This window comes from Misgurnus anguillicaudatus, chromosome 23 (genome assembly GCF_027580225.2).
Source record: "Misgurnus anguillicaudatus chromosome 23, ASM2758022v2, whole genome shotgun sequence".
NCBI classification, from domain to species: domain Eukaryota; kingdom Metazoa; phylum Chordata; class Actinopteri; order Cypriniformes; family Cobitidae; genus Misgurnus; species Misgurnus anguillicaudatus.
In genome coordinates this window covers 11,616,209-11,640,201 of record NC_073359.2, presented here as the reverse complement: position 1 = coordinate 11,640,201, position 23,993 = coordinate 11,616,209, and the positions used below count along the sequence as shown (strand labels likewise).

The 23,993-nt window shown below is 37.9% G+C and overlaps 1 protein-coding gene across 2 annotated transcripts in view; it reads right to left on the bottom strand.

Moving 5' to 3' along the window:
• rnf13 (ring finger protein 13) overlaps positions 1-23,993 on the bottom strand; it is a 32,343-nt gene that overhangs the window by 4,945 nt on the left and 3,405 nt on the right. For both annotated transcript variants that reach the window (XM_055218142.2, XM_055218141.2), the window contains exons 4-8: positions 15,274-15,399; positions 11,121-11,208; positions 9,012-9,102; positions 8,578-8,683; positions 7,268-7,361 (exon numbers count right to left, since the gene is read on the bottom strand). In XM_055218142.2, the coding sequence (XP_055074117.1) occupies positions 7,268-7,361; positions 8,578-8,683; positions 9,012-9,102; positions 11,121-11,208; positions 15,274-15,399 (505 nt within the window). The remainder of the gene's footprint in view (positions 1-7,267; positions 7,362-8,577; positions 8,684-9,011; positions 9,103-11,120; positions 11,209-15,273; positions 15,400-23,993) is intronic.

Here is a 23,993-nt window from a genome sequence, read left to right as displayed (position 1 = left end):
GTGGGATTCACGGATCAAAGTTGAACATTTGGATACGTAAAGCACAAACTTCTGTTTATATCCAAAATGCATGCTTATTAAATTAAATGTGAGATATTTCACAAAACAATCTTCGCAAATTAATTTATGATTTATGCACATTTCACAAAACTGCATTATTTTGTGTTCTGTAAGAATCAAAGCAGTGACCTCCAATACTCTACCAGTTACATACATTAAACCTTAAAGGAAAACACCGCGGTTTTTCAATATTTTACTATGTTCTTCCCTCAACTTAGATGAGCCCCATTCATTCCTATGGCTCCAAACAAAAGTTTTATTTTGTGACACCATACTCACTCGTGTAACAGGTTTTAAATAGGGAAAACATGGAAGTGTTTGGTGGCTTCTAAATTCTTCCCTGTTTGGATCCATAGGAATGAATGGGGCTAGGCTAAATGCTAACACATTCACAACGCGCTGTACAAAGATTAAGTGCACGCATTTAAAAAAGATAGGTATGTATTCATTAATCTAAGTTGAGGTAAGAACATAGTAAAATATTGAAAAACGGTGGCGTTTTCCTTTAATTATGCTCGTCAAACAAGTAGCATTTCTTCCTGGATTCTGGGTGTCCTCTATCAAAAAGTTCCAGTCTTATTAAGTCCAGGAATTTGTCTTGCCCTCCCTTTAAATTCCTCACTTTTCCTTCCACCAGCGGGTCAGTGTTTATATAAGCTGTAAGCGAATACACTTTCTTACGTCTCCCAAACTACCACGGCTACTTGTGACCGTATATGGATACGCTATAATAACTGCGACTGCAGAACATCACGAGTCTCAACGTGACCGAATGCCAGCGTTTGTGAAACCTGCTGTGAAGACTTTCTGGTTTGTTTAGTTCACAAGTGGCTACAGGCAAAGCTGGAAATCAATGGTGCTGATCCAGTGTTTGCGAATTACACAAACACTTTAAAGACTGTGTACCAAAGTTGTACTGTTCAAAATGTTTCATTTATGGTTTTAAATTATGCCTTGAAATATAAACTACATTTACTTGCATTAAACATTCTTCTATCTACACTATATAAATTCCTTGTTGCAATTAAATTTTTTACGTTTAATCGATTTAAAATAAAGCACTGTGGTAGTTGTTAATCTCAACTTATTTTAATGAATCAAATCGAACCATTTTAGCTAAATTGTCAACTTAAATGATTCAGACTGTAACTTGGTTAAAAATCTCGAGAGACATCTATACAGTGTAAAATCCCTGAGACAGCAAGTTAAAATGCTTCATCTGCACCAATCTGCAGCAGCGTCAAAATCCGTTTCCACGTGTTTCCTGCCCCTGCAGTAACGGGACCGTAACAGCAGTCGCTTGTTTTGTACTATATGTGCGGCCCAGCTGCAGTGTCATAAGACAGGAAAATCCAGCAGCCCGCTGCTCGCTCTGTTAGTGAGACAGACTGCAGAACGGATGAATCAGCACAGCGGGTGGACAGAAGAAAATAACAACTCAGCATAAGGAGATGCCACAAGCGGGAAGAGAGGAAATGCACTATTGCTGTGCTCATCCTGTATTAAAGGCTCAGTCGTTTTACATGGGTGACTAACTATATTTGTAGCATACCGCAACGTTCCTCTAGCTCAGTTGGTGGATCAAAGTCATGGGTTTGGTCCTAGGAAAAACACATACTGAATAAATGTATTGCTTGAATGAACTACTGCCAAATGTAAATGATGTACTATCACAACAATACCCAAAAGACTACTACTATATGGGTGATTCTCACGAAACCATTGAAACACCACGGCACTAATGATTTTAGCTTTAAAATGTGTAATATAGTAACATTAAAAAGCATCAGAATTAACACAATACTGTGTTCTACCTTGCACAATGTGTGATTTCAACATAAGAATTTATAATTGTAAATTTTATCTCATTTTCTGCTGAAATTCTCATTACCGCAATGTGTCCAGCTGTGTTTGAACATGCGTTATGTTGTAATTTAATCACAAAAAAAAATAAATGGATGTTTTGCTAGACTACTTTAGATGACAGAAAAAATATTTACTGAATATTCATGTATAATAATAATGAAGAAAAATTAGGAAAATGATGTGTCCATGCCTGATGTTCTCATCCTCCGCAACACTTTTTGAGAACAGTTTAAGCACACATACAGAATTTTAATAAAGTTTGATTTTGAGTGACCAAGCACATGGACCAGTTACTTCAAGATGGCTACCAGGTAAGATCATTTTTTTACAGTTAATTTAAAATATTGTCTTGTCAGAATGCTTACACAACATTTTGATTATCATTACCGCAACAGTTGCTTAGTAAATGTTAATTTAATTAATAGAAGCATAATACTTTGATTTTAAATGCATGTGCAGAATCTCCAAATTATGTTCTTTCAGGTTTGTCATGTCATTTTGAAAATATGTCAGTGTTGATGTTTTCTGACTGTTGCGGTAATGAGATTTTTTAGGACTAATTTTTTTAATTATGTTACAAAAAGTGTTAAATGATAAGTAAAAGTTTTTAAATTAATGTTCCCATTTACTCCAGACTTTGTTTTTTAATGTCTGGTGGGAAAAAAGTAAATTTAAGCAATTTTTACATTTTCATGCTTGACATGTTTAAAACCAAGTTTTCGTGAGAATCACCCATATATGCCGAAATATGGAATAAACAATGGGAAATGGCTTCAGAGTATGGTCTAAAAGGCACAATAGAAGCTACCAGTAGCGTTAAGTGTACGTTGATCGACCGAACACATCATACGAAACACCGGCACCCGCCATTTTTAAAGAGATAGTTCATCCAAATTAACCTATGATTTACTCCTTCCTCACCATCCTCGATGATTATCTATTTTCAGACAAACACAATCAAAGTTATGTCCTTTATATTGGGTAAGAACAATTTACTTGAATTTTTCTTGAATTAAGTGTTTAACTCTTTCACCACCAGCGTTTTTTTTTTAAAAGTTGCCAGCATTTTTCATTATTTTCACAAAAGTTCTTCCAGAAAATGTTTTTCGTTAAATATATAAACAAACAATATATTAAATGAAAGAACAGACCCTCTGCTTTCAAACAAAAAAAAAACGTTACATCCTACCTTAATTAGTTCTCTTTTTATCGCCTCTAAAACACCCAATTTTGAGCAAAAAGCTGAGATAATTGCATTTTTGTGAACTACTTTTGTTAGAGATCAGATGCAGAGCCATCTTTAAAACATACACGGAGTTCTTTCTCATTCACGTGAGGCACTACTTCCGGGTTGTATAAGTTGCGGAAGTGCGCCAACTGGGGGATAATAGCGGTATTGCGGAAAGCCGGAAATTCTCGTCATTGGCAGGGACGCGTTTTCTTTTAATTGACGAGTTATTTCGTCAATGGCGGCGAAAGAGTTAAGAAAAAAGTTACGATTTTTATTTTGCTCAGCAAGAAAACGCATCTTGATTTAAGAATTTTTAGATGTCTGTACTTAGAACAAGCAAAATACTATGTAAAAAAGATTTTTTTTTGCAGTGCAGGGGTTAATAAAGGTCGCCTGGTTTTGTAAGAAAAATATCAACATTTAAATCTTTACAAACTAAAATAACTAGCTTCCGGTAATGACTGACACATTCACAAGATTTTGCATTCCAGCGTAAGACGTACGTACGAGACACGTAGCGTACGTACTAGGGCTGTCACTTTTCATTCGAAAATCGATTGCGCAATCGATCGGACCAAACAAAAAAAAACGAAAACAGGGAATCGATTTTAACCAAATACGTACACTATTAATTTTAAAAGAATTAAACAATTAAAAAATATAGATGAAACAAAACTCACAAACAAGCAGAAAAAGAAAATAAAGAATTCCGAAAGTACAGTAGGCGTTGCGAAAGCTAGATAGACAATACCCAGCAATTTTTTACGTGCCTATAGTTTCACGGTTTCAATCGCTGCATCTAGTGTTTCGCAAAGAAAATGGAGGACAATGGCAGTAAACCTGTGCAACACGAGAGAGCGTCAAAAGTGACGTTACAGGAGATGATGAATTATGAAAAGGAGCCACCATTGCCAGCTGACAGTGACCTGCTTTTGTGGTGGAAGATTGGCAGTACGAAATACCCCCACCTTGCGCAGCTGGCCACGAAGTACCCAAGTTTCCCTGGGACATCAGTGCGGTCCGAGCGCGTCTTATCAAGAGCTGGACCCCAAAAATGCTGACCGACTAGTTTTCCTGTCCAATAAATTTTAATGGACCTAGCCTTTTTGCGCATTTCATTATGCCTGCCTAGTGCAGCCTATAAGTGTCGATTACGTTTAATAAAAACACACACATGGCCTGTTCTCAACTTCAAGAAAGTCCATTTAAAGTTTCATTTTTGAACAGTTGTTTGAAATTATTTGAAATAATTTTTGAGATTTTTTTGAAAATCAAAAATTATTTTTCACATAAGTGACAGCCCAAGTACGTACGAGAGACACGTAGCGTACGAGAGGCATGTAGCGTACGCGAGACACAAAGTTTACGAGATACATAGTGACGAACTCTGATTCAAACAGATAGGGCTGGGCAAAAAACTCAATATGTCTTATTCACTAATAATTTCGTAAGTTTTTTGTATTCATATTTCATGCGCACATATGAACTTAAAGGAATAGTCTTCTCATTTTCAATATTAAAATATGTTATTACCTTAACTAAAAACTGTTGATACATCCCTCTATCATCTGTGTGCGTGCACATAAGCGCTGGAGCGCGCTGCGACGCTTCGATAGCATTTAGCTTAGCCCCATTCATTCAATTGTACCATTTAGAGATAAAGTTAGAAGTGACCAAACACATCAACGTTTTTCCTATTTAAGACGAGTAGTTATACGAGCAAGTTTGGTGGTACAAAATAAAACGTAGCGCTTTTCTAAGCGAATTTAAAAGAGGAACTATATTTTATGGCGTAATAGCACTTATGGGAGTACTTCGACTCGGCGCAGTAACACCCTCCCTCTCCCATTATGAGAGGGAGAAGGGGAGCGGACTTTTCAGGCGAGTCGAAGTACTCCATGTAAGGGCTTTCCAAAGCCAAATTTTACAGCAGTTTGTCACCGAAGCAAAAGAGCTAAAAAAGAGAAATCCATGATCATATTTATTATAGGTAAAGTTCAGCTTATCCTTTGCGTTTTCGATTTTAAAAAGTTTTGCTGTCGGTGGAGGAAACCAGATGTGCCGAGTATCCAACGGAGTCATTAGTCATTTTCATTTTTGGGTGAACTATTACTTTAAAAACCTGTGTAAACAAACAGTTTATACTTTCTTCACAAACATACTTAACAGCAAGTGGATGGGTCAACACTTCTCTACCCTACTATGGAGAAATTACAACGTGACTTTGAAGGGACCAGGCGAAACATGAGAAATTTTACTTGTATTTCATGGCATAGGGCATCAACCACACATCTCTGTTATCGCAAAACCCATGACACACAACAAAAACACTGTTCGGATCACAGCGTCCTTCAGTTGTTGAATGCCCTGCTGAAGCGACGTCGCTGTTGGCCAGCTTACATCACTTCAGAGTTCCTACTGGTGGTGCAAATACAACCAAGAAAACAATCCTAAGGGAAAATGTAGTTTTCGGGGGACCGCCCTATAGGCTGGTTCATATAACCGAGTTCCAGTGTCAAGCTGAAGATATAGTGTCAACAGATGCCCATGCATGAGCCAGACCTAATGAATGGTCAATGGGCATTGTGTGTGATTTGGTTGTAAAATAGCTTAATGATTCACCATGAAGAGGTGGAAAACTGAGAGCTCCGGCGTAGGAGGAGAATTCCACATTTCACCCACATTCCGCACGTGTCCACAATGCTGTCCATCCGTCAAAGATTCACATTAATGAATCCGACAGATACTTTTAGCTAATGCTACTTAAATTCCACGACGCTATGGATACTACAAAACGCTGATGTGCCAGCAACACAACAGCTTTACAGTATCAAATGTTGGGCACCGTACCACACTTGTAATACATTAGACACTGCCTTAAAGGGATAGTTCACCCAAAAATGAAAATTCTGTCATCATTTACTCACTCTCAAGTTGTTTCAAACCTGTATACATTTCTTTGTTCTGATGAACACAAAGGAAGATATTCTGATTAATGTTTGTAATGAAACCATTCAGAAGCCCCATTGACTTCCATAGTAGGAAAAACAAATACTGTACGATAAAATTCAATTGTATGCTTCATTCAATATTTGTTTTCCTACTATGGAAGTCAATTGTTACAATCATTTATTAAAATATATTGTTTTGTGTTCATCAAAAAAAAAAAAAACTCGTACAGGTTTAGAACAACATGAGGGTGAATAAAGTTTTTGGTTAACTATCCCTTTAAAGGATATCACCACTGTTTTTTAATGTTTTGCTGTGTTCTTGCCTCAACTTGGACGAATTGATACATCCTTATCTTTTTTCAATGTGTGCACTTGGTCTTTGTATAGCGCGTTGTGAATGTGTTGGCATTTGGCCTCGCCCCATTCGTTCCTTGGGATCCAAACAGGGATGAACTATATTGTGTGGCGGAAGATCATTTCGACCTCGGTGCGCAGTAACACCATCACTCCTGACTACTCCCCATCGCTCAAACTTCCATCAATATTACTGCGCCCAAGGTCAAAGTGCTGCAAACTAAGTGCTCTTCCGCCATACAATATAGTTTTCATTTTATATCCGCTTAGAAAATTGCCACGTTTTATTTTGTGCCACCATACTTACTCATTTAACTACTCATGTAACAGTCTTTAAAAAGGGAAAACATGGAAGTGTTTGGTGGCTTCTAAATTCATCCCTGTTTGGATCCTAAGGAATGAATGGGGATAAGCTTAATGCTAACACATTCACGATGCACTGTACAAAGATTAAGTGCACGCATCGAATAAAAGATTGGCATGTATTAATTTGTCTAATTTGAGGTAAGAACATAGTAAAATATTGAAAAACTGCGGTGTTTTCCTTTAACATGGAAAAGATACCTTTTATCACGTCACATTGACACATCGTAACGCATGTAGTAATGACACGGTTCAAGTCTGATTTAAATAATATTCGGTAATTCACCAAAGTATACTGTTTATAGCCAATGATATAGCCATGTGAAAAATCTATAATTTGTGGATAATGACTTAAATTACAGTCTGTTCATTATACACAAAGTGATAGTGTCACTTCAGATGCTTGGGAATATATAATTGGTGTCATATAAACAAGTCTTACCTTTCTTGTATTTGTGAATTGGGAGTTTCTTTAGCTGGTCCTTGCGCAAACGGCTCCTCCTAGCTCTGTGCCTGTCCTGTACAAACTTTGTGATCTGCGATCAAATGAAGGTAAACATGTAAGTACACTGCAAAAAAAATGACGTTCTTACTTAGTATTTTTGTCTTGTTTTCAGTACAAATATCTAAAAATTCTTAAATTAAGATGCATTTTCTTGTTGAGCAAAATGACCTAAAAAATAAGTCTAGTTTGTAGACAGAAAATATACAATTTAAGTGAATTTGTGCTTAAAACAAGCAAAAATATCTGCCAATGGCATGAGAAAAAAATCTTAAAGGAATAGTCTACTCATTTTCAATATTAAAATATGTTATTACCTTAACTAAGAATTGTTGGTACATCCCTCTATCATCTGTGTGCGTGCACGTAAGCCCTGGAGCGCGCTGCGACGCTTCGATAGCATTTAGCTTAGCTCCATTCATTCAATGGTACCATTTAGAGATAAAGTTAGAAGTGACCAAACACATCAACGTTTTTCCTATTTAAGACGAGTAGTTATACGAGCAAGTTTGGTGGTACAGGGTGAAGCGTGGCGCTTTTCTAGGCGGATTTAGGGGAGGAGCTGTGTTGTATGGCGTGGTGGCACTTTTGGGAGTACTTCGACTCGGCGCAGTAACACCCTCCCTCTCCCATTATGAGAGCGAGAAGGGGAGCGGACTTTTCAGGCGAGTCGAGGTACTCCCAAGAGTGCTATTGCGCCATGGGATGTAGTTCCTCTTTTGAATCCGCTTATGAAAGCGCTGCGTTTTGTTTTGTACCACCAAACTTGCTCGTACAACTACTCGTCTTAAATAGGAAAAACGTTGATGTGTTTGGTCACTTCTAACTTTATCTCTAAATGGTACCATTGAATGAATGGGATTAAGCTAAATGCTATCGAAGCGTCGCAGCGCGCTCCAGCACTTACGTGCACGCACACAGATGATAGAGGGATGCACCAACAATTCCCAGTTAAGGTAATAACATATTTCAATATTGAAAATGAGTAGACTATTCCTTTAAGATTTTTTTCTCATGCCATTGGCAGATATTTTTGCTTGTTTTAAGCACAAATTCACTTAAATTGTATATTTTCTGTCTACAAACTAGACTTATTTTTTTAGGTCATTTTGCTCAACAAGAAAATGCATCTTAATTTAAGAATTTTTAGATATTTGTACTGAAAACAAGACAAAAATACTAAGAATTGTTTTCTTGAAAGTCATTTTTTGCAGTGTAGTGTAATTTATTTATAAAGATTCATTACTCACCATGAAAACTACAATGAGGATAAGGCAGATGCCAACAATGATAAGGAATGGGATCAGATAATATTCCAGAGGCAAACTGAAGTCTGGCATGAGAATTACATGACCACTAAAAACAAAAATGACGAAAAAAGTCAATAACTGCTCATGTCCACACATAAATCAGTCTGGTGACAGGTTTGGGCTGACATATTCGTGGGAGACCCGGGTTCGAGCCGGGCTGTGTTGGTATTTTCAGAAAATAGCAACTATTTCGTATCTGATTTTGCGTGAATTACTTCATATAATAATTCGAAAAGACCTGTGTTGGTTATTTTTGTCATATATAGTACAAACAGCGATATTGTGTCATATTACTATATGAAGTAAACTGTTAGTGCTAAATATTACTCAACTCCATTAATAATCTATTTAAACTGTGAAATCCAAGCTGTTACCCTTTCTCATAGATGTAATCCTCTTTGAGGGAGTTGGCCACATCTTCACCAATAAAAACTGAAGGAATGTCGATCTGCTTCAGAATATCCACTGCAGCAACACATACAATATATATAAATTAAAGAATAACTTATCAAAAGCACATTATGGACAAATGATTTAGATGTAATGGCAAATTATTGTGATATACACAACCAGTCACAATTTGGAGACTAGCTATGAAAACTATTCATTAAAACTATTCATTAAAACTATTAAAAGGGATAGTTCACCCATAAAGCACCCAGATGTTGTAAAGCACATTGGTCAACATGTGTTGTTTAAATAGTGCTATATAAATAAAGCTGACATTTACATTGAAAACCAAACCAATCAGAAACCCCATTGACTTCCATAGTATTCTTTTTTTCATACTATGGAAATCAATGGGGCTTCTGATTGGTTTGGATTCCTCAAAATATCTTCATTTGTGTTCACCAGAACAAAGAAATTTAACATGAGATTGACTAAATGATGACAGAATTTTCATTTTTGGGTGTACTGTCCCTTTAAATCAAAACTGTGGATCGCATACTGTGATAAGGTGGGTCCGAAGGGCAACCTTTCAATCTCTGTTGTGAAGCCAACACAGAAGTGACTTAAACTGCAATTCATCGACTGTCTGGCTCCAAAAGGAAGTCAATTCCATAGAACCCACTTAAAGGTGGGGTGCACGATTTCTGAAACTCTACACCAATAGAATCCGGACCTTCTTTTGATAGACCCGCACATACGCAACCCAGGCAATGATGTCGGATAGCAGACACGCCCCTTACTGCCGATTTGCTACAAGTGTGTTTTGGTACTCGGCCCAACTCCAGAAGCGTTTTTCAAAAATGGTGCACACCATCTTTAATTTTACCCTTCATGATAACTGTGAGGGGGTTGAATATTTTTACATCATTTCAATTATATTACGTCTTAAAGTTCTGCATAATTAAGGCGTGACCACTTGCTGCTACTGTCACTACCGGCGAGCTAGGTGGGTGTGGTTTCAGCAACCAGTCAACTTAGGCCCACCCACATCCCGCCTCTTTGCCGATTTTTGATTATCCGTAAATGACGCGCTGCCAAGATGGCGACGGCAGGCTCCGCCTACTTTAGGCTTCAAAAATGCTCTTCACAAACTTACTAGTCACAGACACTACGTCCATATTTTTTACAATCTACGGGTGGGTTGCAAAGTCACTTGGCTGTAGTAGTTTAAGTGCACCTATTTCATTGCTAAAAATTTTTATTTTGTGTATTTGGTATAATATAATGTGTTCACGTGGTTTATGGTTAAAAAAGCACATTATTTTTCACATACCGTACATTTTTGTAGATTCAGATTTCCCTCTCTTCCTAAAACACACTGATTTTGTACAAAACTCATCGATTTGAAAAGCGCTGTGTCCCGTATTGGCCAGCTAATCTGTACGTTGTGATTGGCCTCTGATGTCAGACGGAAATGTGACGCTCCTTACCATGTTTGAAAGATTCGCGCACAATGTAATACTAACAGGAGTTAACTTACAGGGTGTGAGTTCGAAGCGGGAGGAATTATGATAATGTCGGTCTTGTCTTCATCACCAATCCCAGGAAGTAAACTGTTGCCTACAATCAGTGTGTTTGTTGTAGTCCAAGAAAAGAGATTTACGTTGGAGACGAAAGTTTGCGTCATCGTTTACTTTGGGGTTTGTACCTTTTGCATATCTTTAACATGTACTAATACAGATGTACACACCTAAGGAAATGAAAAATCGTAAATCGGACCATAGGTGCTCTTTAACAAATTCTTCAGCAGTACATTTTCCTCTATTCTGTTTTTTTAATTGGGAAGAAGGGATTTCAGTAGATCGTATGGATTGGTTCCTCCAAAATTATGGTTTGAACGTTTTAGACCATCACAGCTCCATCTCATCATTCCAAGTTAAACAACATCACAGCTCGGTCAGAAATCATAAATACAACAGCGGTTATTATGAGCACAGAAGATGGGGTTTGTGAATCCAGGCATTGTCTCGCAGCAGAACACATAAGCTGGTGTCTCCACGGCATGTTTTATGCATTCATGTGCAGGAACTTACGATCATTGGATCCCATGCTGATTAAGTCATCAGAATCCACATTGTGGACAATCGCCGCCTTGTAGCCGGCCTTCTGCGCATGAAGGACCTAAGGGTAATAGAGAGAGATGCATTGTGTTCAGACAAACACAGGCAACATGCATGCACTCCTCGGACCCGCATACACATTAAAGATGAAACACGTAGGGCTCTTTGTTCAGCTTGTGAGGGTGTCTGACTATTAGTGGTGTAAAAAGGCACACAGTTATGTAATGTTCATACACATGGAATGACTTTGATTTTTATAAATGGCTTTGGGAAATCTTATGAAAGATTGTTGTTAGTTGGGTACCAATTTTTTAAACAACTGGATTTCTATTTTAAAGGGACATTACACTTTTTTTTGAAAATATGCACATTTTCCAGCTCCCCTAGAGTTAAACATTTGATTCTTACCGTTTTGGAATCAATTCAGCTGATCTCAAGGTCTTGCGCTAGCACTTTTAGCATAGCTTAGCACAATCCATTGAATCTGATTAGACCATTAGCATCGGGCTAAAAATGACTGACGGAAAATTAAAAGTTTAAGGCAGATATGGCTAGGAACTATACTCTTAAACTGCTGTAAAAAATAGTCCCATGCTATTGATAGTAGCCAAGGGGACTATTTTCAGGGAGTGCATAATATCACTACGCCTGCTGAGCAATGTTACAGCAGCAAAGTCCTGCTTATTTATTACACCAGAATGAAAGTAGTTCCTAGCCATATCTGCGTAGAAAATCGCAACTTTTAATTTTCCATCGGTCTTAGTACACGATTTAACTACAAAAGTTTTAAATAGGAAAAATATCAAAACTCTTTGGTTAATTTTTTGCGCGATGCTAATGGTCTAATCAGATTCAATGGATTATGCTAAGCTATGCTAAAAGTACAAGTGTCAATTTTAACATGCTATAATAAATTATCTATATGGTAGATAATACCCTTTAAAATAATGTATCTTCTATAACAATAAAACAGATCAAACTAATTTTATTCAAACACATACAGTCACATATCCAACTATGCACTTGATGAATATTATAGTGTTGTAAACTTTACAGTCCCATCATTAAGAGTACAAGGTTAGGTTTTTAGTACGTCAAAAACACAGCTGGGACTTATGACCCATACATCTTTGACTGACAAATTATTGTGAAACTTCAATGTTTAACTTTGTCGGTTTATTGCAGTACAAGGAAAATATCTTGAACAAAGTACACTGTTACTGCTGTAACTGGGGCGGCACCCATTCGAAAAAGTACACACTTGTATCTAAAAAGTTCATATTAGTACCTCAAAGATGTATATTGTTATCAAAAAGTGCTTATTAGAACCTTAAAGGTACCAAATGTATACATATCTGTGGTATATTTTAAGACCTTTTGAAAGGGCTCTGTCCGAGTGACAGCTTGGGAAGATTTTTCTGACAGTGTCCAACAGGTTTTGTTTTGGGCTGCGTTGTGAAATTCGTCTAAAATAACCTAAAATAACCTAAAGGTGAACCTGTAGGCAGATCTCTTAAAGACTTTGCATATTTTTTGCCAGTCGGCTGTAAGCCAGTACGGACTGACTTTGCATTTAGAGGCGCATTTGCATACTTGGACAGAGGTTGTCTTCAAGTTACACACGTTTGTAGTTTTAGTCATTGTGTTGTCATGTGAACGGATGGCTAAATGCAAAAAGATGTGCCTGGGATCTTAATCATCATTGACAATTACTATATTTCTACTTTTGATTTGATGTTAGACATTACTGACCAGCTTATCGGTAAATACAGTCAACGCCATAAATTTGGGAAAGCTTCCTTTAGGTTTTACTAGTTCGATTGAAGCATTATTGTTATTGGTCAATACAGAATTCCAGTTAAAGTATATCAAATATATTATATAATAATGTTTATGATGATGATGGGAACATTTTGTGTAGTATGTTATCTAGCAGCCGTTAAATATAATTTTGTGCATTTAATGCGTAATACAACAATTTAAGCTATTTAAGCAGTAAGAATATGCTACAGCGGGAAAAATACATAAGTATTTGACACATCAGCATTTTTATAAGAAAGGGGATTTCTACGTAGGGCTGGGCAAACTTTTTTTTTTCTATTAATCTGTTTTTTTCTGTGGTTGATTTCAAAATCGATTCTCACAGGCCACGAATTGATTTTTTTTCTTCAATTTTATTTCCGCAAACATTGAACGTAAGATTAACGTTAATCTAATTACTAGTCTTCTCCAGTAGATGTCACCCTTTTTTTACATTGCGCGATGTGAGCCTGTCATTCATTCATTCATTCAGTCTATATTCTAATATATTATAATATAATATAATATTCTATATAATCTATATTCATTGAGTTGAATCAAGAATCGGGTATAAAAATCGAGTTGAGAATCGGAATCGAAAATCAGACCGAGAATCGAATCGATCTGATAGCTTGCGAATCGAAATCGAATCGATCTGGAACATCTGAATCGATACCCAGCCCTATTTCTAAGTGGGCTATTGACACAAAATTTCCACCAGATGTAGCCATCAAGCCAAATATTGAATTCTTACAAAGAAATCAGAACATTTTAAGGTGCAATGTGTACATTTTAGCGGCATCGAGTGGTGAGGTTACAAATTGCAACCTATTGCTCAGTTCACTGCTCATCCCCTCGCTTTTGAAACGCATAGAGAAGCTACGGAAGCCTCCACCGGACAAACATGCCATCTTCGGAGACAACTTAGTAAAAAAAGTTTGTCCGTTAAGGGCTTCTGTAGAAACATGGTTGCACAAAATGGCGACTTCCATGTAAGGGGACCCTCGGTATGTAGATAAAAATGTCTCATTCTAAGGTAATAAAAACATAACGGTTCATTTATACACGTCTGATAATATAGTTTTGTATATTATTTTGTATTTCTGTCAAGAGATCCTTCTAAAAATTACACAATGCACCTTTAAGTATACAAGTTGAGTCATAATAAATATAGTGAAATGACACAGGGAATAATTATTGAACACATGAAGAGAAATTTTGTGTCAATAGCCCACGTAGAAATCACTTAGAAATCACGTTACTTATAAAAATGCTCAAATACTTATTTTCTCCGCTGTATGTTGTAAAAAAGTCACGCTTAAGGCGTTTGTTACCAACCCCTAACAATGACAATAAAACAATATGTGGCTAACTTAGTCAAGTGCAATGTGTTGATTTATTAAAAAATTCGAATTCTGATCACATGAAGTCTCATGCTATGAAAATTATATTAATATTAGGGATGCATAACGATTAATCGCATACATGTGTGCATATTTATAAATCCATAATTATTATACACAGTTCACACACATATATGATGTAAACAAAAACTTTTATTCTGCTATAGATTAATCGCGATTAATCGTTTTGCATCCCTAATTAATACTGTAATTTTTCTGTGAAATTCATGCAAAAAATTATGTTTTGATACTCTGAAATGCCTGTACTACTATGTAGCTAGACACAAAACGTGTTGTTTTAACACAATCATTTTCAACAGCTCACTGGACAGTAAACAAGCTGTTTTATGAGTGCTGTGTTCATGCTGAGCAAGGGAAACTCTGACTTCACCTCAATGATGCAGGAAACCCGAATAAGAAATCAAGTATGAAAGCTTCTGAATGAGTGTACTGACTCATACACACTATTGAGTCACCGATCTCTTACCAGAGAAATGACATGATGGGAAAAAGTTGAAAGAGCTTTGCTAAGTATTGCTAAGAGGCAAGGTCAGGGTTTTATAAATGTTGCCTGCAAGTGCCCTCAAAAAGTAATGCTGAAAAAAAATTATTTGAATGTTTTCCTGTATTTACAATTTTGGTCATACTTCCCCCATCCTGAAAATAAATTTAAGAATATTCTTTTTTCTTTTTAGTGTACATTTCACCAAACACTAATGATTTTTATAAGAACAGGATTATTTTTAAATAGTTCACAGTGGGAAGTATTGTGGAGATAGTACAAGTAGAAACAAAGTGAAGGCCCGCATGGACCCTGCAAATGTTTTTCATGCTTTCTGCGTAAGAAAATCTGTGGAATTCAGCACAGCTTGATGTTTATCACAAACCCGCAGGTGCAAGTCATGGTGTTTGACCTAACCTACCTTGATGTCAAAGTTACAATCAAAGCGTTTGATTAGCACGATGAAGGTGCTGGTGAGGTTGTCCCTCAGGGGCGGTGGGTCGATCGGCTCGCAGGCATTCTCAGGACGGGAACCTATCAGGAAGCCCTGAAGAGACATAAAACAAATGACTGTCAGAACCAGGAATAGAAGTTCTCTTGAGACGCAAGTGCTAGGAAGTATCTAGCAGGTTTCTAGGGATGCTAGGAGAGAATCCAGCAGATTGCTAGGGAGTATCTACACTCTTAGAACGGATGTTAAAATCAACACACTAATGTTAGTTTAGGGACAACACACTAAGGGGCCTGTCACACCAAAAGCGTTTATGGCAGTTGCAGGCGCCTTTTTTGAATGATATTCTATGGGCAGGGCGCGTTTGCGCGCTGTTTATGCGCGCCGAGCGCCTTGCGGTTTTGCTTGCCACCTGCCGCGCACGCGTTTTTGAAGGAGCGCTGAGAGCGGAGAAGCGCCCGACGTCATTCACAATTTTTTAAAAAGGCAGTGCGTTGCGCCTTGCGTTTGCAAGCGTTTAAAGCGCTTTTGGTGTGACTGGCCCCTAAATACGTTGTCCCAGAATACATTATTATTGGAACAACACATTTTGTGTTACTTTTAACACAAAATCAACACAAAATGACACAAAAGTGTGTTAAAATGACACATAATGTGTTAATAGTCTAACACAAAAAAATTGTAAAGAATGAACACATCCTTTCTAGGGTTGCCTAGGGAGTATCTAACCTGTTGCTAGGGTTACTAGAGAAATTCTAGCAGGTAGCTAGGGAGTATTTAGCAGGTTGTTATGGAGAATCTAGCAGATTGCATGGGTTGCTAGGAAGTATCTAGCAGGTTGCTAGGGAGTATCTACACTCTAAGAAAGGATGTGTTAATTTTTACAATTTTTGTGTTATGCTTTTAACACATTATTTGTAATTTTAACACACATATTGTCATTTTGTGTTGATTAAAACACTTTAAAGTAACACAAAATGTGTTGTTCTATTAATAACATAGAGATGTGTGTATTTTGGGACAACGCATTTAGTGTGTTGTCCCTAAACTAGTCTCGCGTAGCCAGACCTTCAATACCGAAGGTCTGGTGTTTTTCGTTGCTTTTTCAACCGAATAGCATCTAAATAAACAACATTACTCACCATAGAACAAAGTTGTGCACTTCATCAACAGCCACACCAATGAGACGCTCCCGTTAAACGTCTGTTTGAAGCATATCTCTCCACTTTTTAATACGTACAAGCAATTCAGGAGAACCAAACTTTTTGACTCCACTAACTGCCTCAAGCAAAACTCTTGGACGTCTTTTAGAGAGTCTATGCTGCGAACTTTGCATATTTTTGAGAATTCAATGTTTAGCTGATCATGATAACTGGTCATTATTATCCACGTGAACACGACTGAATCTCTTCCTCAATGGAACGTCAGAGCTTTGTTTTCCAGGGACCGAAACTAATCGCGACACTCGCGTCTCCTGGAAATCCAGTTTATTTCAACCAATCAAAGACGACTTTGACATTCTCACAGGGTTTCCAGAAAAGTGTACGAAAAACATCAGACGTTCAGCCAACAGTCTGTGGGCGTGACATCTGAGGCTGAAACTATCCTAGCCTGGGTGCCAGCCGATCTTAGCCCCGCCCACAAGATTTTGTAAACGGGAAGATGGGTCTGGGGTTTCTGCGTTGAGGAGCTACTATGCTAGGACAAATGCTGGTCGAACCAATCAAATTGTCAGGGCGGGCTTTATACGATGATGGACAGATAATCAACAGTAACGTAATGAACCACGTCACCAAAGAGCGCGTGTGTTGAATGGCTGCCGCTTTAGAGTTAGATGTGTGGATTCTGACATTGAGTCTGTTCTAAAAGATATCGACAGAGCATTGATTTTAAAAGAGGAACAGAGAAACGCGAGCAGGGCATTTGTTGATGTTTTTGCCGTCCTTCCTATTCGGCAAAAGTCGGTCGCAACTGAAATGGCTAACGTTATCACGGCGATGCAACTCAGCGTGCACGACGAGATGGATATAATTAGCGGTCGTTGCCAGCTTCTTTTCGGAAGCCCGGAATCATGCTTGCTGAATAAGTGGAGGGACATGCTAGGCTCCAATATTTTCAAGCAAACGTAATGGGTATCGTCGTGGATGAAGTTCACCTAACATACAAATGGTAAGAGATAGCCTTACTCTATGACTTAGTAAATACTTCATGTTGTGATATAAACGAAATGTTGTAAACATAATAGGTGTTGATGTACATTCGCTAACTCAGTATAATCACAATGTTAGTGTCATTGTAGCGAAATAACTAGCAGTTCGGTCAGGCTGCAAAGACGTAATTTCAACATAGTCACACACTCCATTGCTCTGATTGGTCGTAGGTCTATCCAATTGAGTGCAGAGGCATTTTTCGGTTGGAGCGGTATCAGACTCAAATTCTGACTAGAATTGAGTATGGCAACGTCAGGCTAAAACTATCCCTAAACTAACACTGAACTGTTGCTAGGGAGAATCTAACATGTTGCCATGAAGTATCAAGAAGGTTGCTAGGGAGAATCTAGCAGGTTGCTAGGGAGCATCTAACAGGTTTTCATGAACCCCATTCACACAGACCTTTGGTCCCAGAAAATACACGTAAAATTGCCAGACAAGTGTTTGTGTGAACAAAAACTTGTCCCGTATATATCTTCTGGGATCGTTGCCGGAACGAGTACCTAGTCAGATACACGGAAAACCCTCTGTGTGAACAAGAAGCCGAAACAATGCCGTAATGGGCGTGTCGTAGTGAGGACGCGCACATCATCACAACACAAGTTATGGTTCAGCTCCTTAAAACGATAGATAACATGCATATAAACATTCACCACGAGAAATGTTGCAAACTAGATTGAAGCAGTTATCAGGAAATGATAAATGAGACGCATAAACAATGACGCACGTGCTGTAGTAAGGACGCACGTGTCATGGCAACATGAAGTTGGTTCAACTTTACAACATTCACGATGAGAAATGTCAGCAAACTGGACTAGAGCAGATATCAGATAAGTTAGCTCGTCACTTTACTGCGCTGAAGCGGAGATCATTCAGCAGCATAAAGAATATCGCATCACGTGCTCATTTAAGCTTATAATAAACAAAAAAGCCTGCGTGTCATTCCAACAAGATACATCGTTCAGCTCCTCAAATTGCGGGTTTTAAATGCATATAAACAATCACGATGAGAAATCACAGTCTGAAAACTGTATTAAAGCAGAGATCAGGGAGCTCGTCAAATATCCAATCAGAAGCTGAGATCATTCACCAGCATAGAACTGTGCGTTCACGCGCTCCTTTATAGTCTTATAAATAAACAAAAATGCACGCGAGTAGTTTCTGGAGAGAGAAATAATAAATCATTTGCAAACTTCAGACGCTGCGTAGAAGAGAGGGCAGGACTTTCAACAGGTCACGTGTCTTTCCGGGACCATCAGATGCCGGCTAATCATGGCAGTGTGAACGAACAGAAAATCTATCGATTCCGGAAAAATCCAGGATGCATTTTCCGGAATGTCTGTGTGAAAAGGGCTATGGAGAATCTTGCAGGTTGCTAGGAAGTATCTAGCAAATTGCAGTGGTTGCTAGGGAGGTTCTAGCAGGTTGCTAGGAATAATCTAACAGGTTGCCACACTGAAAAAAATGATTCATTGCATTTAATCAATTTTTTTAAGGTAAGTGGTTGCAATCAATTTATTTAAGCTACATTTAAACAAAAAAGATTAGTAACGTAAAGTAAAATATAAAACTTTTGTTTAAATGTAGCTTAAATAAATTGATTGCAACCACTTACCTTAAAAAAATTGATTAAATTCAATAAATCATTTTTTTCAGTGCATGGAATATCTTGCAGGTTGCTAGGGAGGGTGTATCTAAAAGGGGTTTCATGGAGAATCTAGCAGATTGCAATGGTTGCTAGAAAGTATCTAGAAGGTTGCTAGGGAGTATCTAGAAGGTTTGCTAGGGAGTTTCTAAAAGGTTGCCAGGGAGTATCTAGCAGGTAGCTAGGGAGTATCTAGCAAGTTAATAAAGAGTATCTTGCAGGTTGCTACACTGAAAAAAATGATTCATTGAATTTAATCAATTTTTTAAGGTAGGTGGTTGCAATCAATTTATTTAAGCTACATTTAAACCAAAGTTTTATATTTTATTTTACTTTACTAGTCTTTTTTGTTTAAATGTAGCTTAAATAAATTGATTGCAACCACTTCCCTTAAAAAAATTGATTAAATTCAATGAATCATTTTTTTCATTGTAGGGAGTAGCAGGTAGCTATGGAAAATCTAGCAGGTTACTTGGGTTGCTAGTGTATCTAGAAAGTTACCAGGGAGAATCTAGGAGGTTACTAGGGTAGGGAGTATTTAGCAGGTTGCTTGGGAGTATCTTGCAGGTTGCCAGGGAATATCTAGTAGGTTGGTTGCGCGCATCAGAAGGTTTTTAAGAAGGCAGATGAAGGTGAGTGGACACGCAATTGACACCTCTCCTTCGCTGCGTCCGAAACCGCCTACTACATACTATATAGTACGCGAAAAGCAGTAGGCGAAGTGAGTAGTATGTCCGAATACATAGTATTCGAAAAACAGTATGCGAAAAGTACCCGGATGACCTACTACTTCCGGTTAGATTTTGCAGTGTGCATACGATGGACGCTACACTATCCCATGATGCCCCGGACAAGGAGTTATCCAACGAAGAAGAAGAGGCACGCGGCTGTTTTCGCGCTGAAATGACACGACGTGATGACGACGTATGTCACGTGATGTAGCAACATGGCGGATGTAGTACGTCCGAATCTCATTCATACTACCAGGATTCATACTATACAGTACCTACTGTTTTAACGCCAAGTAAGTAGGTACTTCATCTAATTCAGTACCTACTATACAGTATGCGGTTTCGGACGCAGCCCTTTTGAATCGCGCGATTGTGCTCACACTATAGCCTTCCGTTCCGTGCCTGAGCTCAAGTGAAGCAAACCATGCCCGGGCGCGATACAAAGCGCCACACTGGTCAAACAAACCAGGCTTTGGGGTAAAGGTCTTCTCGGGTCCAAAGAAATGCACCCGACATGACCAGAATAACCTTATACCCGAACCCGACATGCATACATTTTTTTTTAAAAGACAGACCCGACTTGAGACAAACCCGAGAAAATTAGACTCAAGTCCGACCCAAACCAGTGGCAATTTTTTTTACCCGACTGGACCCAAATGTAAACGGCACCGACGTGTGTGCAGTCTGCAGACCCGCACGCAGCAGTCAAACAGAAAGAAACCCCGCTGGTCTCGCAACCAATTTGGCGAGCTGTTCCATTTGTTTTACTATGTTACCAAGGTAACCGGTAATTGACTGTAGGCCTATCAACGAAAATGAACCTACCGCCAGCCACACAATGTCGCAAGCTCTCTTGGCAAACATAGGAGAAGTTTGAAAATAACACTGTTGCACACACGTGAGAGAGTTTGGGTCTTCGGGTCCGTTCGGCAAAAACACATTAATTTTAAATTACCTGAGACCTGATGCCACTATTATACCCAACCCGTGTCCGAGGCACATGTGAAACTTTTAGACACAATCGGGTCTTGGGTCGGACCTCGGGATTTCAGATCTAAGTGGACCCGTGAAGACCTCTGCTTTGGGGGTCAAACCCCGCTCGAGCGCGGTTTGGTTTGGATAGTGTGAGTGCGCCCTTACTGACCAAGGTCAAAAAAGTCCAACCCAACACTATTTCATATTTTGATCTCTAGATATAGTTTAGGTGCCTTGAATAAAGAGAAAGGTTTTCATTAGCAAAGTACAAAATTAATAATGCCACAGTTTAGTTCTTTAAAGTAAATTATATATTAAATGGAAAAACTACAGAACTTAAAGAAAACTATGGGTGTGGTCTGTGGTGTGAGATACATAATCTCTGCTTTGTTTAGCATTAAGTAATCTTGAAACCTTGTCAAATCTTCAACAAAAATGCTAAACCTCATCTTAACCTTGTATTTGGATAAGGAATGCAAGCATTGAACAAATAGGTGATACTAGTAATGCACTGCTGGCAGACTAAAATATGAATGTAATGACATCCAGATAATTTAGTGAGTTTATGGCTGTAAGTACTCTGAAATTGAACTTTGTGTTAAATCAATACTTTAGATACTTCCTACAAAACTGCTTCTTCACACAAAGAAATCATTGTACAGACGCATTACTGTGATAATGTTCCTTTTCAAAGTGTTATATAAAGTACAAATCCAAAAAAGTGTAAAATTAGAAGACTAAATCTAAAGTGTTGTATTGCCGTGATTGTGCAGAAATAAAAAATACATAAAGAATAAATCAAGGTGATTCATCCGCACACTTCTAGCGTCCTTTCAATGACCCCCTTACAACATAAAAAAAACTTTTAAAACAGCACCCTCTGCTGGAAGACACATACAACTGCTTCAAATAATATCAGCAAAGCAAATGGAGAAAACTGAGGATAAAATAAAATATCTGGCTTATTGATAAAAGTTAAAACTCTCATCTTGACCTCTTGACATATGGCTTTATCTATAGTCACTCAGTGGATTGTAAGATTTGGACTAGATTAAATTAGATTCATACTTTTATCTTGAACCCTGTGCGATCCATTACGAGACTTTCATAGTTCTTCATTTTATACAAAATTGTGAAAATGCAACGTAACTGGGGAACTTCTTCCCTCAGCAAAAGTGCAGCTAAAAGGAAAAACTTCCTGTTATTAAATAATGGATTATTGCGCCATGAAAACAGGCAGGCATGAGGTCAGCACATGACTGAGGACGAACTAAAATGTGTCACAAAAACAATCCATAAGAGATGAAAACACAGAATCAGCTTGGCATGACCAGACAATGTAAATTTGTTTCAAATAACCAAACAATTTTTGAAAGTTTTAGTTTGTAACCCTTGTTTTGTCCTATTTTGTATACTTTAAGTCATCTTGAGGCCACATTGGAAATCTGTTGAAGGATTGGCAAAAACCACATCTGTTTTTGCCTTGTAGTGTAACATCGTAAACGTTTCTAGCTGGTCTAAGCTAGTTAACTTCTGCTTTACCGGCCACCCTTGTCCGAAAACTCCCTCGAGCACCTGAAGTAAGTATTAAAATGTCAAGCGACAGCCTTTAAAAATATACTGATGGGGAAGTTACAGGAAAATCAGGAGAAAAGATAACAGCAGCTGTACCGAAAGGAGAACTAACTCGAACAGATGTAAAGCAATGTAATTTCAACATAGTTATCACTAACATATCATGAGGTTTGGTGAGGTGCATCTGAATCATACAGATCAGGAACAGAAAGCTTAGTCGAGTCAGATTTATTTATATAGTGCTTTTTACACTATGTCATTGTTTTAGGGCATCTTTAGATAAAAGAGGAAGAAATGAAACCACAGAAAACCGAAAAGTTATTAAATAAATAGTACATAGCATTGAATATATAGTATTATAATCTATTGGAATAAAACAATGAACAGCAGTGTAAAAGGCGTAGAAATTGTATCAACATCAAGTGCATCCCAATACCACCCACATACAAAAGTGAAACTGTGACTTTAAGATTGTTGGACCATTACAAGAAAAGCTACATTTACAGAATTTACAAAGCGGTAGGGCAGTGGTTGCCAAAATTTTTGGCATGTGTACCCTCCCAATGTGTTTATTAAAATAAATAAAACGGGGGCCCACCCTGGCACCATCTCGCACCCCCTAGTTTAAAAACCACTGCGCTAGTGTAAGTTAAGCTAATGTCAGCAAAATCCCAGTAAGCAAGCCAACAGGGCGAAAACAGCAAGGAACCGAAACTCCATTTATGGATAAAAAATGCTAATTTTAGCAGCTTTTCTTTTTAAGATGGATTAATCACATACAGATTTTTATTTATTTATACGAAGTAACTATAAAGCTTACGACATGGTTTCCACTTTTTTGGAAAATATGCTAATTTTCCAGCTCCTTTAGAGTTAAACATTAAATTTTTACCGTTTTGGAATCCATTCAGCTGATCTTCGGGTCTGGCACTACAACTGTTAGCATAGCTTAGCATAATCCATCTGATTAGACCATTAGCATCCTGCTAAAAAAAAACTAAAAGTTTAAATATTTTTCCTATTTAAAACTTGACTCTTCTGTAGTTACATTGTGTACTAAGACCGACAGAAAAATTAAAGTTTAGATTTTCTAGGCTGATATGGCTAGGACTATACTCTCATTCTGGCGTAATAATCAAGAACTTTGCTGCAGGAGGCTCAATGATATTACGCAGTAGCCGAAAATAGTCCTCTTAGTAACATTCAATAGCAGGGGACTATTTTCTAATATCATTACGCCTCCAGCAGCCATGTTACAGCATCAAAGTCCTGGATTATTACACCAGAATGAGAGTATAGTTCCTAGCCATATCTGCCTAGAAAATTGCAACTTTTGATTTTCGGTCGGTTTTAGTACACAATGTAACTACAAAAGAGTCAAGATTTAAATAGGAAAAATATAGAAACTCTTTGGATATTTTTTAGCGTAATGCTGGTGGGCTAATCAGATTCAGTGGATTGTGCTAATCTATGCTAAAAGTGATAGCGCCAGACCCGGAGATCAGCTGAATGGATTCCAAAATGGTAAAAATCTAAATGTTAGGAGAGCTGGAA